Source organism: Piliocolobus tephrosceles, chromosome 10 (assembly GCF_002776525.5).
Source record: "Piliocolobus tephrosceles isolate RC106 chromosome 10, ASM277652v3, whole genome shotgun sequence".
Taxonomy (NCBI): domain Eukaryota; kingdom Metazoa; phylum Chordata; class Mammalia; order Primates; family Cercopithecidae; genus Piliocolobus; species Piliocolobus tephrosceles.
The window spans coordinates 64,234,007-64,250,166 of NC_045443.1; the positions used below are offsets into that span (position 1 = coordinate 64,234,007).

At 42.1% G+C, this 16,160-nt stretch overlaps 1 protein-coding gene across 1 annotated transcript in view; it reads right to left on the reverse strand.

Moving 5' to 3' along the window:
- The window catches only part of LOC113224903 (serine/arginine repetitive matrix protein 3-like), a 190,066-nt gene extending 175,415 nt beyond the window's left edge, over nt 1-14,651 (reverse strand). Inside the window, exons 1-2 of the mRNA XM_026454691.1 lie at nt 14,527-14,651; nt 12,935-13,549 (exon numbers count right to left, since the gene is read on the reverse strand). Of these exons, the coding sequence (XP_026310476.1) occupies nt 12,935-13,549; nt 14,527-14,651 (740 nt within the window). The remainder of the gene's footprint in view (nt 1-12,934; nt 13,550-14,526) is intronic.
- Nucleotides 14,652-16,160: the final 1,509 nt, after the last annotated feature.

The window sequence follows — 16,160 nt, forward strand, 5'->3', positions numbered from 1 at the left end:
TGAATAATCTTCCTGCTATGGACTGAATGGTTTGTTCTGTTTTCTTTGTTTGTTTGTTTGCTTGTTTGAGATGAAGTCTCACACTGTCACCAAGGCTGGAGTGCAATGGCATGTTCTCGGCTCACTGCAACCTCCACCTCCCGGGTTCAAGCGATTCTCCTGCCCCAATCTCCTGACTAGCTGGGATTACAGGTGCCCACCATTATGCCTGGCAAATTGTTTGTATGTTTAGTAGAGATGGGGTTTCACCATGTTGGCCAGGCTGGTTTCGAACTCCTGACCTCAAGTGATATGCCCGCCTCGGCCTCCCAAAGTGCTGGTATTACAGGCGTGAGCCACTGTGCCTGGCCGGACTGAATGTTTATGTGGCCCCCAAATTCATACATTGAATCCCTAACCACCTGTGTGGTTGCATTTGAAGATTAAATGTCTCTAAGGAAGTAATGAAGGCTAAATGAAGCCATAAGGCTGTGCCCTGATCTGATAGGATTAGTGTCTCTAAAATTTTTGCAATCTACTCATCTGACAAAGGGCTCATTTCCAGAATCTACAAAGAACTCAAGCAAATATACAAGAAAAAAACAAACAACCCCATCCAAAAGTGGGGAAAGGATATGAACAGACATTTCTCAAAAGAAGACATTCATACAGCCAACAGACACATGAAAAAATGCTCATCATCACTGGCCATCAGAGAAATGCAAATCAAAACCACAATGAGATACCATCTCACACCAGTTAGAATGGCAATCATTAAAAAATCAGGAAACAACAGGTGTTGGAGAGGATGTGGAGAAATAGGAACACTTTTACACTGTTGGTGGGATTGTAAACTAGTTCAACCATTATGGAAAACAGTATGGCGATTCCTCAAGGATCTAGAACTAGATGTTCCATATGACACAGCCATCCCACTACTGGGTATATACCCAAAGGATTATAAATTATGCTACTACAAAGACACATGCACACGTATGTTTATTGCGGCACTATTCACAATAGCAAAGACTTGGAATCAACCCAAATGTCCATCAGTGACAGACTGGATTAAGAAAATGTGGCACATATACACCATGGAATACTATGCAGCCATAAAAAAGGATGAGTTTGCGTCCTTTGTAGAGACATGGATGCAGCTGGAAACCATCATTCTTAGCAAATTATCACAAGAAGAGAAAACCAAACACCGCATGTTCTCACTCATAGGTGGGAACTGAACAATGAGCTCACTTGGACTCGGGAAGGGGAACATCACACACTGGGGCCTATCATGGGGAGGGGGGAGGGGGGAGGGATTGCATTGGGGAGTTATACCTGATATAAATGATGAATTGATGGGTGCTGACGAGTTGATGGGTGCAGCACACCAACATGGCACATGTATACATATGTAACTTGCACGTTATGCACATGTACCCTAGAACTTAAAGTATAATAAAAAATAAAAAATAAAAATAAATAAAAAAAAAAAAAAAAAAAAGAAGAGACACCAGAGGGCTTTCACTCCCCTCCCCACTCTCTCTTCACTACGCCTACCAAGAAAAGGCCATGTGAGCACACAGCAGGAAGATAGTCATCTGCAACCCAAAGGTAAAGCCCTCTAGGAACCTGACCCCTTGAAAATGAATTTCTAGCCTCCAAGAATGTAAAAAAAAATAAACTTCTGTTGTTTAAGCATATAATATTTTACTGTGGAAACCTGGGAAGACTAGTATACAGCCCTTCCTTCTTTTCTCAGTATGATCATTAGGGTCTGGGAAGGTAGGGGTCTGAGTAAATGCATTTACTGAGTATAGATCCAATGCTACCCTCATCATTTTATATGACTGTGAGCAATAACAACAACAAAAAAAAACAGGGCTACCCTTTGGTGGCAGGTATCTTAAATGTATATCAGCATTCAGGCTCACTAACAAAGCCAGATGAGGTGCTTTCGCAGCAGATGCAGCACTACAGGTGTCCGATTCTAGCCTGGCAAATTTTCATTCTCATAACTAAAATTATAGGGAGAAAATGTGAAATGGTAACAAAGAAACTAAATTTACATTGCCTTGTTCAAGGTTTTCGTTTAATGAAAATGTGCTCTGCACATACTAGAAAATTATACATGTAAAAAGAAACACTTGATTTCATCTGTAAAATGTAATTCTAAAAGGCACTTTCTTTTTAGTTAACAACCCTGACACGAAGAGGACAATGTGAAAATCCTTGTGACTCTCTATAACTATCTAAGTTTGATTTCATGAGGATATTAGTGTATTCCCCTCAGTGGTTTGCAATGGAATTTGTGAGTAACAGTAATAGTAGATATAAATATTAGACATCACAAGATATGAAGGAAAGAAAAAACTCGCAGATTATATAACCAAAATAAACAAATAAATACCTATCACCTTCCTATGTTATTTTCTACTGTTTTATCATCACTGCATTTTTAATGTACCAACAGGTGAAAACTACAATCAGTACCTTTCTCAAATGATGAACTGTGCCTTAAAAAGACATAAATCCTAGTAATTTGTGATGTCAAACTGTGTATCAGATTTTCAATTGTCTATATTCAGAAAATAAATGAAATTGAAAAAGAAACACTGCAACAGTAAAAGGAAGAGAATTATTAATTCTAACATAAATTCACACAAGAAGTCTTGAGTATATGTAGTGATCTATTCTAAACATTTTTATTCAAAATACAGAGTACACTCTAACAATACATCAACACCTAACAGTAAATTCACACTGCAATTACACTACTGACTATGAGAAGAAATATGTCGGTTCTTGTGTTCATACGTTTGCCAATGAAATACAAAGGGCAGATTTCTAGTAAAACTATTAAGTGAGAAAAGTTTATGTGTAAGGAAGGCTAGTAGAAGGTGCTGTTCAAAACTACTTGCCAGCCTCAAGCGATGTTATCCCTAAGCTGTTTGACCATTTCTATTTCTTTCTTTGCTGATGTTCAAATCATATGGAGAAGAGTCCACCTGGCAAAGGAACAGTACTCTTCTGCTTTATCAGTCATCCTCCTTATCCCCGCCCCTTACAGTTTTAAGTTTTCAAGAAACTTAAACCACTTCAGATATGGAACAGCAGAGAAAGAGAAAAAAAGGAAGGAGGAGCAAAAGATCAGATGTAAGTGTCTGATACTCTTCAAGGATTCAAAACTCCTTGATGAGTACAAAAGGAAAGAAAAACTAACATCTGTGTATCTTTGAGGGATTTAGAGAACACTGTGGCCAATGACCCTTATCACCTAGCATGAAGGTCCCCTATGTGGCACATGCCATAGTCAACATGGTATTGGAACATAGAGTGGTAATATCTGCAGAAGGTGACTAAGACAGGTGGGGTTGAGCACACCTCCCAAGATCCCACAAACTCCATCATGATTCAGAGAAAACAGTTAAGTACTCTCTGGCTACCAGGAGAGATACAGAAATGCTGATAGGACAAGTACCTAGAAAAGGCCTGGGTAGAAGATCGCAAACCACAAGGATCTCACAACCAGACACAATGGCGAGGTCCAGGAAGTCCAAATGAGCCGCCAAGATGACATTCAAAAGATCAAATAGGAGCAGTCTCATTTCAGTGGATACCAGGGCACAACACCCAGTCACCAAATGTGCCAAGTCCAGAGCAGTAGACACAGTGAGGGTCACACAATGAATGAAATGCCCTTCACCAAGGGCAATGAGGATACTAACCTTGCCCCTTCACTCAAATGTCATCTTGGGAACAAAGGAAGGGAAAACCCTCGAGAAATTAGAGAACCCAAAATGAGTTTTTAAACTAGAGACTAACGTGTTAATTGACAAGATCAAATGTTTTCCTTTTCAGTGGGAAGGGAAACTTGAAGGCAAGGTAAAAGCAGTTATGGAAAACAAATTATGTTTCATTTGTATATCTTAAAAGTAGTGTGTAAATCTGTAGACACACATACACACATACCCATCCTTCTGAACCATTATGTATAACCTCAGTTACATAAGTATACTCTAAACCAGTACTATTCGAAATGTGCTCTATGGACCATGCCAGTCAAGAAACTGTTTATTACCTGCCCAAGGTTACATAAGTACTGAAAATGAGGGTGGGTGTTTACAAACACTATAGCAATTTGACATTGCCATATCCAAGTCTGTGACTAGTGAGTTCATCTCATTGAAGAGGTCCTTAAGAACAGGCGCAGTCAAACTTAGGTAGTGAGTTTCACCAAGTGCATGGTGCTATGGGACCCCATATCTGCCTGTGACAGGAAAAAAACAGCCCTTCATTACAAAGAGTATAAGAAGAACAAATGCAGATCTGCATGTAGCCTAATACCACCACCACTTTCAGTGCTAATACTGGGTTTTGTATTTAGGATCACAATGGTTTGTAATAGACCAATGAGAATAGAAGACTTCACATGTAAATGATGTGTTCATGCCTAGGAAAGACAAAGTGATATCAGACTGTTAAACCAAGATTCCATAAGAGTTTGACTAGAAAAAAGTGATGTTATTACTTTCCACAGCAGCAAGTACCATATTCACACTGCAAGAGGGCATTTAGTCTCAGGCAAATAACATCAAGTCATATGAAATCAATGTTGTTGATTTGTATATAACTGATTTTGGGAGGTAGTTTTGTTTATTTTTCTTCTGTAGAATCTGTTTTGGCTTTGTGGTTGTATGAGAGCTATAAGCATCAGGAGTTTACATGTAGTTATATGTTAGTACATATTTAAGTAGTATAATAAAAACAAATGATGTTGGCCAGGCGTAGTGGCTCGCATCTGTAATCTTAGCACTTTGAGAAGCCAAGGCAGGCGGATCACCTGAGGTCAGGAGTTCAAGACCATCCTGGCCAACATGGTGAAACCCCGTCTCTACTACAAATACAAAAAAGTTAGTCAGGTGTGATGGTGCACACCTGTAATCCCAGCTACTCAGGAGGCTGAGGCAGGAGAACTTCTTGAACCCAGGAGGTGGAAGTTGCAGTGAGCTAGGAATCTCACCATTGCACTCCAGCCTGGGCAACAAGAACGAAACTCCGTCTCAAAAAAAAAAAAAAAAGATGTTGGCAGTGGAGATCTGCAAGATATTTTTCTCCCTTCAAAAGGTTCCAAACATCATTTTAATTAAGAATAATGATCTTCTGGAATCTGGGTTGTCAGAAGCCTGAACTGAAAGAAGCAGATAAGTAACACCAGGGAGTGGCAGAGCCCACTAGGTATTTGAGCTGGACTTTTCCAGCTGCAGCCAGAAATGAGGCTGCCTTGGGTAACTGTAACATTGCATGCATTGTAACTTTGTTGCATCACTTGAGTTATTTTGCTATAAATGGGAGTCCAAAGGGGAACCTCATGTTTGAACCTCATTTTGGAAGACTAGGGATTGAAATTTTTTAATAAAAATTTCTAATTTATGAAACAGGAGTTATCCAAATAATGTCCCCATCCAGAGATGGCCTGCTAATAGACAAATGTACCTGAAGACCCTCTGTCTTTCACCAACTTCTAACCTTTGTGATATAATAACTATAATAACGTTACATTAATAGCTTTTACCTCCAAGTATAACCCCGGAAGGTCAGTATGCCAAGAATCATCCTTACTTTACAGATGAGAAAGTCAAAGTCAAGATGGTCAGTCTATACCTAGGCCAAATAGCCAGAGGAAATGGCTGAGAGGACTTTAAAAAAACTCCAGCTTTCTGATTTTGAGTATAGTATAAGAAGTATATTAAAACTTTATTCACAGAGTACTTAGTTGTTTTCAGAAAATAATAAATTTAAAAACCTACCCAATTGCATTACCAGGGAAGATAAATCTAAAAAATAAATGCAGTACAACCATTCCCTCTCTTTCAGCTTAAAAACTCACGTAAAATTCTAAATTAGTTTTAGGAGATAAATGTACAGGATAATTATTTTTCCTTTAGGAGTAGGTAATATAAATTGTATATAAATAAAAGAAGAAAGCTATTGCACAATAAGCTATCATCATGGCACAGTCTGGTAGTCCATCACTTCGCTGGTTCTTTATTTTTATATTATTCTACCACATTATGTTTACTTTCTCCCCTAAATTGATGGGGGGAGTGAGGCAACAAAAAAGGCAATATGTGATAGAAAAAAAATACCAGGCTCTGTATCAAGATACTGGGTCTCAAGATACAATTCTGATTCTAATCAGTACCTGAACCAGAGATCTACACTCTTCATATTTCCTACATTTACCCGGTCACCAAGTCCATCTCCTGAGTATCTCTGCATGGCCTGAAACAGGGCAGTAGCCTCCCACCTGCTTCCCTCCCTTCCAAGTCCTTCCCTTTTCAGATGTTTCCTCTGTGCTGCCAAGATGAGCTTTCTAAAACAAAAATCTGATCCCGACACTCCTCTGTTGGAAGCCTATCAATTCTTTATCGCCTGCCAGATACAATCAAACTCTTTAATCTGGCATATGAAGCCCTTTCCAATCTGGCCCTTTCTAGTCTAATGCTCCCATCCAGCTCCATTCCTCATCCCATGGGGGAAATGAATATTCATATTCTATGCTCATAAGTATGTTCATACTCTACACTCCATCCCCTTTAAGAAACCAGTCATGGTTCCCAGAATGTCTCATTTCACAATGCTTTGGAACACACCATGCTCCTTGCCTGAAATACCTTTCCTTCTATCCCCTCCCAACTCTCTAATCTCCTCCCCTTCCTTCAAGTCTTTTAACACTTCCTCTATGCCACCTCCTCTGACAGATGTCTTCAGAAACTTCTTTCTTCCCACCCAACCCAGCACAATCAACCCCTATTCTCTGTTCCCTCTGCATTAATCTGTACAAGAGTAGAGAAGCTGTCCTGGAGTTATCTGTCGTAGCCCATGACTCTATAACTATACTTAATAATCTCCTTTAAAATGGAAACCATTATTTTCTCATCCCATCATGGCACCTTGGCAGTTGGTACTCAATAAACATTTGCTAAGTGTATGAAGTGTGGTCTTGGGTACATTTCTGTCTCTACACTAGGTGCTTTGTTTTCGTGAGAGCTGGGCTAGAATACATCAAAGACTTTGGCTGCATCAAGTTCTATGTTTCAGTGTAGCTTTTCACAAAACATTAGACTTTTTAAAAATGTTTTATGAGGTTTTTAAAGAATAAAAATTATTGATTGATTGTTTCATCATCAGGATTTCCTAAGGTGTTAACAGACCTATATCAATATACTATTAAAATAGTAGTTGCCATTACTGAACTCCAAATCGTCTGCAAGGTACTATCATTCCTCCACATTTGTTAATTTCATTTAATCCTCACATAACATAGATGTTTCTTGTCCTCAACTTAAAGTAGAGAAAACAAGGGCTTTGAAAAGTTAAAAAGCCCCTACAGTTAGTAAGTGCCAGACTGAATTTAAACCCAATGCCATTTGGACCTCAAATATCTAATCAACCACGGTGCTGGCACTTAAGGAATCTATCTAGGATACAAGCCATATCTTCTCTACATTCTATTCATGACCTCACTTGGTGCTTAAAGTTTAGTCACTGTTGAAATGAAAGGTGGTAAGAAATTAAATCAGGTGCTTTTAATATGCAGATATACTTGAAGATCACTAATTTTCCCATAAAGCTGATAGCACCCTTTGGCCACTGACATACCTAAACAAGTAGGTATTCTTATTTCTTGAATAAGAAAATTTGTATGAATAGATTTTTTATATTTATATTTAAGAATCTTTTCAATTTCAGAAGAAATAAACTTCAATAAAAGATAAAACAAGAGATTCAAACCCAGCGTTTGGCTTTGCATTTGAATCGTTGTCTCTGATAGACATGTTACTTTGTATTACTATCACTCTTGTATTTTGTATTACTAACCACTATTATAATTTAATTGAAAATAAATGAATCAAATCCTAAATGCCTTTAATAGTCTGCCATCTGCGGCATTTAATGTAACAGTTTTAAAATCCATAAGAGTCAATTCTCAAATTCTTTTACTAATATCAGTTGAAATTTCTTTTTCTTCATGAACGAAAGCAATCAGGTTGCTGTAGAAGAAAGCATTATCTGACGCCTCTTTATTTGACCACTGGGCCATCTGTTAGGTAGCCAGAGTTCAGATTTTGGCTTTAATTAAATGAAATGTTGGCAAAGGACAAACATGCAATGGCTATTAACAATACAATCATTTCCCAGTTATTTACAGTAAGGAAGAACACTTAATTCTTGTTAATTCTTGCCTTCATGGCAAATATGCTTTGAAAAGAAAAGGAAAAATATGCAATAATGGCAAGTCTTTGGTGGAAAAAACCCATTCACTTAAATGAGTTCCTTAAAGTGTAGTCAAATAATTCAACTTAGAAATATGTTGAGGTTCCAATCCTTATTGTTAATTAACACACCTACCTTGCAAAATCGTTGTCAAAAGTCCAAACTATACTGTAGAAGTGTTTTCCCAGTATATGTAACTAAGAAAACTCTCTAATGAATTCCTAATGAAAGATTTGATGGCAGTTTATTACAATTTTGCCCAAAAGGGAAAAATGTTATAATGTTAATAAAATTCTACAAACTTCACCTGAGGAAATGTAACTTGACTTCTTTTTAAATATCTCTTTAGAAATGAATGCCCTAAGTCTTGGCTTTATAAGTTCTGGCAAATTCATTAGCTCTCTGAACCTCAGTTTCCCCATCTGACAGGGTGACGAATAATAACACTTACCTTACAGGCATGTTATAAGGATTGCACCAAATAATGCATGGGAAACATCTAACACAGTGCCTGAAACAAAGCAGGCCCGAGATGTCTTTGCTTTCTTATCTTTTCCCTACTTTGTTCCTTAGGCAAAAGTCAAATTCCAAATTGAACTTTTTGTTAAGGAGGTTGTGGGTAGGGTCACCAGATCTCCTCACGATATGGGTAGTATGGGAAATGAAACAGGCCAAGGTTGTAGTAAAGGTCTACTCCTTAAGTTCCCTGTGCCTTCTCATAGATATTTGATAAAAGCTCTTTATTTATATCTAAAGTGATCCAAATATCCACAAAAAATAAAATAAGAAAAAACTAGCCAGCCATGGTGGTACACGACCGTAGTCCCAGCTACTTGGGAGGCTGAGGCAGGAGGATCTCTTGAGCCCAGGAGGTACAGGCTATGGTGTGCAGTGACTGCACCACTGCACTCCAGCCTGGGTGACAAAGCAAGACCCTGTCAAGAAATAATAATTTCTAAAACAGAAATCCAAAGAGAAGTTCTCAGTTTCCTTTGTAGACCTCCAAAACTTGTAAGAAGAACAAAAAGGCAACGGGGTGAAGTGCTATTAAAAATGCATGTATTTTCCCCTGGTGAATGTATATGCTAATGTGAAATGCACTTAACACATCTATATAATTAAGTTATATATATATATGTTAAATCTAAGTATAAAAGCAAAGGAAATGAGAAAATACAAATTAATATTTTTCTCTTTTCCTCAATAACAAAAATATCAAGAAGTATGTTTGCAGAAACAGATAATCTTTCCAAGCATTATGTTTGATTTTCTATCCTAACTATACATTATTAAACACAATAAACGTTTACTAATCAAAGCCACACAAGTAAGAAGGTATGGTACAGGCAAAAGAAAAGCATCCTTAATTACAGAAGCATTTATCTCTTTATACTAAGAATTTTCTCAACAACCACATTCCTATTACACATGATCAGCTAATAAGCAGATGTAAAACGACGAATACATTACTTAATTTAATTTGATTGGAAGAGATATTAAACAGGACAGTTTTCAGAAACATTTCTCTTCTCCTAAAACATTTACCCCAAAGTGTATTAACTGGCTTCTAAACGGATTGGGTTTAGCAGATCAGGCAGAAAATCAGGGGTAGTGGGGAGGATGGAGAAATGTGTTCTGAATTTTAATAGTATGTCAGCGTACATGAGTAAGTCTTAACATGTCATTTTGGAAGTGACTGCATTTACTGCAACAACCCATATGTTACGGTTTCTCTGCTCAGCATTGCATGCCATAGCAATAACTTACTTAATATCATCTTGACACAGGCCTTCAAGATGAACCCAAGTTATGAATGGTGTATGTAGATATGGCATGAATTTATATAGAACAGCCAAGCCTCTTTTTGTACGTGAATTGAGATTGGCATTTTTTTTCTTTTTTGGGAATAAGGTTAAGATACATACTCCTTCAAATACGTGGTCTTCAAAGAAGCTAGCATTTTGTATTAATTTGCATTACACCTCAAGAAGAGATTTTACTAAATAAAATCTACATGAAAAAAAAGTTACGCTAGAGTAGTCTCCATAATGGGTTTTAGAATGTTTACATGTAGATTGGGGTTGTGGGGAATGTGGATAGAGCAGTGGTTTAGATGAGCACAATCAACCTTAGAATTTAATAGTAAGATATTACAAATTGACCTTTTGGTTAATGTTAACCCAAGACAAAATTTAAAATGTATTTGTTCCATGTTCATTATCTTCCTGACCAACCTGACAGTTTAATCTTTTTGTGTATATTTAGAAGAATCCAATTCAACGTTATTTGAATCACTTAGAATTTCAAGGGTCAAGGGAAAAGCTTAACACAATCTGACCTGAAATACAAATAGAAAACATCTCTCATCTCTTCACACTGAAATTCATCCAAAAGGATAAGCCAAGCTCAAACCACGTCCTCTGATATATGCATTAAAAGTCACATAGGCAGCTCAGTTTATTTAAATATATATTTAATATATGTATATATATGTGTGTGTATATATATACACACACACACACACACAATTGAAACAAAAACACCAGTTGGACAGGAAATTGTGAAAGAAACAAAACCATGTATTTGTCCATTCCAAAAGAAGCAGGACTTCAAAAAGAAATGCTACAACCAAACAAACAAAAATAAATACTAATTATTTAGAAAAGCATCTCATAATTAAAGTGAGAAAGAAGAAACCTTTAAAGTGAAAAAAAGCAAAAAGTAAGAAACATTTCCTGTTTTCTCCCATTGGGGGAGATAAGGCAGAACACTCAATTTCTTACTCAGATTTTTATGCTCTGGAGGAATTTCAGTCTTATCTCCACCAAGCAGATTAGACAATCATCTTTCAATGTTACCATATATTTCCAAAAGACATACAAGTACATTTTGTCACAATCCGAAAATCTACCCACTTCGGCATTCTGATAAAACTTGTCGGAAGCATGGTGAATTTTTTTAAGCAAACTGATACATTTAATGCCAAGTACATTGTGACATTTACTTGATAGGACAGACAGTCACTCCATGCTTGACAGAATGCTTTCATGTAGTGCTTTTACCTGGTTATAAATTATTGGTACTGCTATTTGCAAGTTTAAAGATATGATTTACTAAAGGGAGAAGCAGAAGCATTCCCAAAGCAGGGGTGCCTTTTGAATGGGTAAACGTAAGGTCACCTGCCAGAAAGTGTGCTGGAAAATGAATGCACATATCTAATAAGGAAGTGCTTAAAAAGGGATGAATTCCCTGAGTCATTAAACAGGATACAAACCAAAGACAGGTTGTGCCACCTAGAGAAAAACTGGAAATTGTACATTGGTTCTTCAGTAGTGTTATTCAAACGCTTGAAACTTTTAGCATGCCCAATAACCAAGCCACCGTCCATACCAGCTCACCAAACTGCTGGATTAAGCCCCCTTGACAACTCTGCCTTCTCCACACACCAGACTGGCCTCCTCCTGCTTTCCTCGCCCACCTACCCACGCTGCGCCACTTAACCTCAGCACTGGCTGTTTGCCACAGCCCATGCAGCCCCTGCATCCTGAAACCTATCCAATTCTAAAGCACCTTCCTCAAAGTCAGGACAGGACAGGGTAGAAGAAGCAAAGGGATAAACCCTGGTGGACCTTGGCAGCCAGCGTTCCTCTGGATGCTAGCAGAGCCACCGTGGACACCCCTCTAGCCCCATGGGGCCTGTATAGGAAATTCTGGTGCACTCAGTACATCATATCCAGGTTACCAAGCTGAACTCCCTGGCCAACCTCTGCACAATCCAAACACCATGAAATGACCTCAACAGAACCAAGCCGTTAAAGTGCAAAAGGCCCTTCAACTTTCCTCTCCGCAAGTCACTTAAAAGCAAAGTGTACAGCACACTTGTCAAGCTGAAGCACAAAAGGTCTGCAAGGCACCAGGCACAGAGAGCCGCCTTTTGCAAAGAAAATAGACAGTAATCACGAAAAGCCCGCAGTCCTGCGGTATTAAACTGACAGAGGGGACTGCGCTGGGGCATAACTCATCTCCAAGCAGTCACTCCCAGCCCCAGACCCTGAGCGAGGGGACAACCTTTCCCCTCTTCTCTCCCCCTCCACAGACCTGCGGCAGCGCCCCCCTTGCCTCCCCCACGCTTTTCCTTCTCCTCCTCCTCCTTCTTTATGAATCTCCAGTAACTTTGGGTTGGCAACGCCGTCGCAGCCCAGCCAGAGGCGGGGACAGCGCGAGGGTGGCCGCGTGAGGTGGAGGAAAGTTTGAAAAGTCACTTAAAGCACTGCAGGAACCCCCCTCCCTGCCCACCATCAGCCCGCAAGCACCCACCCCACAGACGGCCGCTCGGAGCTCCACGTGCGAGCGGGCCCTGCAGAAGCTGGAGTTTCCCCTACATCCTCGCCAGAAAAAATCTTTCCCCAAGCGAAAAGTTCCCTGCTGCAGCACCACCCCTCTCCCCCTGCCCCTCCAGCCCGCCCCACCCCCCCCCACCCAAAAAACAAACAAACAAACAAAAAAAAGAATCAGAGTTCGCAAGACGCCACCTGGATTCGCCCGCGGGCCCTGAAGGAGCGGCGCCCCTCCCCCGTTGGCGGGTGGACGGGTCGGGAGGGAGCCGGGGAGAGGGAGGCACCGGGCGGCCCCGGCCCGGACCCCTTCCCTCCCTCCCCGGCCCCGCCGCCTAGCTCACCTCTCTCCTGCTCCTCCGCCTGCAAGCAGATGGGGATATTCTTCTTCCAGCCGGGCATGGTGTCGCTCCCTGCGCTCGCTCTTGGGCTCGCTCTTTCTCGCTGGCTCCCTTTCTCCGGGGCTCGCCGCGCCTCCTCGCTCGTCCTCTCGGGCAGCCTCGCCGGGGCTGTTCAGCGGAGCTGGGGCGCCGAGGCGGCTCCCGGGCACTTCGAGGCGGCGCCGTGCGCCCAGCGCTCCCCTCAAACTCGCCGGCGGCTCCGGGCGGCGGCGGCGGCGGCGGCGGCCGCGGCCGGGCCGGGCCCCGCCGGGCAGGGCTGGGGGCTGCAGCGGCGGCTGCCGCGGTGTGGCCGGGAGGCTGGGCCGGGCCGGGGGCGAAGGGCCGGTGCAGGCCGAGAGCTGGGGGCTGCGGAGCCCCCGGGAGTGGGCGCCGGCGAGAGGAATGGGCTGGCGCCGCCGCCTCTTTCCCCTCCTCCTCCTTCTTCCCCTTCCTTGTCTCTCCGCCGCCAGCAGGTGGGACTCGGAGCCGCCGCCGCACAAAGCTCCTCCGGCGGCAGGACTGAGGTTGCGGGCTTCCCGGGCGCCTCTCGGCGGAGCCTCCCCCGAGACGCGCGCGAGGCTGAGCGGGCACGGAGGGGGCGCGCGCGCTCACACCCTCCGCGCCCCGGGCGGCCTGTGAGGCGCGCCCGGCCTGCCAGGTACCGAGCCTGGCACCAAGCCGCTGTTGCGGAGCCCACGCCGCTCCACCGCGGCCGCCACTCCCTCCCCGCCTTCCTTCCAGAGCCCAAACTGGCGGCTCCTCTGGCTTAGGCGACGACCTCGATGGAGTAAGGGGCAGTGTCCTTCCCTCTAGTCCCTCCTCCGCGCCGCTCTCCCTACGCCCTGGCTGTCGCCCCCTCCCCCAAGTTGAGACTTGCAGCTACGGATTTGCTAACTTCGCCCTCAACTGAGGGAAATAGCAACTTTTGGGATGGTCAGCGCTGGTCCCAGGAATATGTTTCCTGGCAGGGTGGGAACAGCGTGAATGGAGACTCTCTTTTGTTTTAAATGATGCAGGGAGACCTTGGCTGAGTGAGTATGTAATCGCTGTCTTCAAGCATAGGAAGGTTTTTATGATCAGGTTTTATGATTAGTTTCTTCCCCTTGTCATAGGTTCATAAAAAATTGGTGGAAAAATGAGTCAGGTGGGAGGGAGACAGCTTTGTGATACAGCCTGGAAGATTCTGCCCAGACATGGGGCTCTTGCTTGTGCTTTCAAAACGGTAATGCTAGGAGGGGTTCCTGACAGTGTTCCAGGTGACACTCGGTGACTGCCCTGTGGAGTATGACATCTGCCTCTGCCTCAAGGCTGGGGGCTGGCTAGAAAATACCTGTCTCTCCCTCCGGAGTATCTGATGTGGACCGAAGAATTTAGGGCCCCTGAGGCTGTAACTACTGGTTTGTGGTTGTTGGGGCCCAACAACTGCACTGCTATGAATGACTCGGTGTCCTGCAGTTTATTTTGGCCTCTGAAGGAACTGCAGTTTGCTCTCCCGAATTGAGGACATTGGCTCACACTGGCCTTCTCTCCCTCTCCTCTTGGAAACATAGTAATACTGCCAGAGAAATGCATTAACTATAAAAGGCTGAATCTTCTTTTCCTCTGCCACTGCATAAGCGGTCTTATCGGGTGAAGACGTTTGCCTCTGCTGCTGTCGCTGGCCTGGGTGGCTATCTGTCATTACAGAACTGCCCAGCTGCCAAAGCAAATGGCTATCTCTCCTAAGCAATGGAGAGACTCGGGTCCAGAAGCTTCAAGGATAGAGGAACTGAAGGGCTAAATGAAGGGCAGAGTCAAACCATCCCAGGGGGTTATCAGTAGAAATCCTGTCTGAGCTGTTCAAATCTTCTTTCCAGACTCTTTGAAAAGTAAAATCCAGAAAATCAATATGAACATCACACCTGTCGCCTTTAAATGGCCCACGCTTCATCCTAAAATGAACGAGACTCCTTGGGTACTTTAGTCTGCTCCTAACCTCGTTTCAAGGTCTAGTCCTGCCAATTTTATGTAGAGAAAGGCATTTGCCATTGATTCCCCAAAGGGACAAGGCCAATCAGGCCATAACCAAGACATTTGATGTATGTATACAAGCAAAGACCTAGGTTTTGACAACAAAGAAATGACCACAACATTTTGCAGCAGCTTATATAACATTTATATGTCCGTAGTGGGTCTAACAAGCATCATTCTGGAAAAGCCACACAATAAAACGCCTTGTGTGGACTGAATCATACTCATACAGTTACAGTGCAATCAGCACTTGTGCTGCCAAGATGAGTGATGGATTATAGTGGAGAGGAAGTTCCAGCTTACACCTGTTAATAGTATTTTAAGTCACATAGGCAAAATTCCTACGATGTGATAGACTCTGAGCTAAAAGCTAAGGATACAAAAAGAAAATTAGGCCCAGTGTGGTGGCTCATGCCTGTAATCCCAACACTTTGGGGGGCCGAGGCAGGACAATCACTGAAATCCAGGAGTTTGAGATCAGCCTGAGCAACAAGGTGAGATCCTATCTCTACCAAAAGAAAAAGAAAAAATAATAATTAATTAGCCAGGCATGGTGATGCATATCTGTGATCCCAGCTACTCGAGAGGCTGAGGTGGGAGGATCACTTGGGCCCAGTGAGCTGTGATTGTACTATTGCATTCCAGCCTGGGCAACAAAGCTGGACCCTCTCTTAAAAAAAAAAAAAAAAAAAAATTATAGTTTAATAGGGAAGATCAAGTTAATGCATTCTTCTGTGTGTAAGAGTCAGATATTATTATATGGATTATACAAGTGAGATTAGTTAAAGAACCTCTTAAGGATAGATTCGTATCCTTCCCACCACAAAATACTTACTGTCTAAACACTTGTTCACCAACATCCAGTGTCTTGTATCATCATTGTACGTATGCCTAAGTTATCAACTAGGCCCTGAGCTCTCTCAAGGGGAACCATGGCTTACCCCTCTGCATCCCCAGAGCCAGGGACAGTAAGCAATCATTGTTAGTTGATGATGATGGTATTTAACCTCGCTTGAGCTACACATAGCACATCACCACAGGGAAATAGCCCCTTAATGAATCCTTTTCATGATACTGTTGAGATCACTCTATAATATCAGACCAGAAAAAAGAATGAAATCACTGAACTAAAAATGCCATTTGACCCAGTAATCCCATTACTGGGTATGTACCCAAAGAA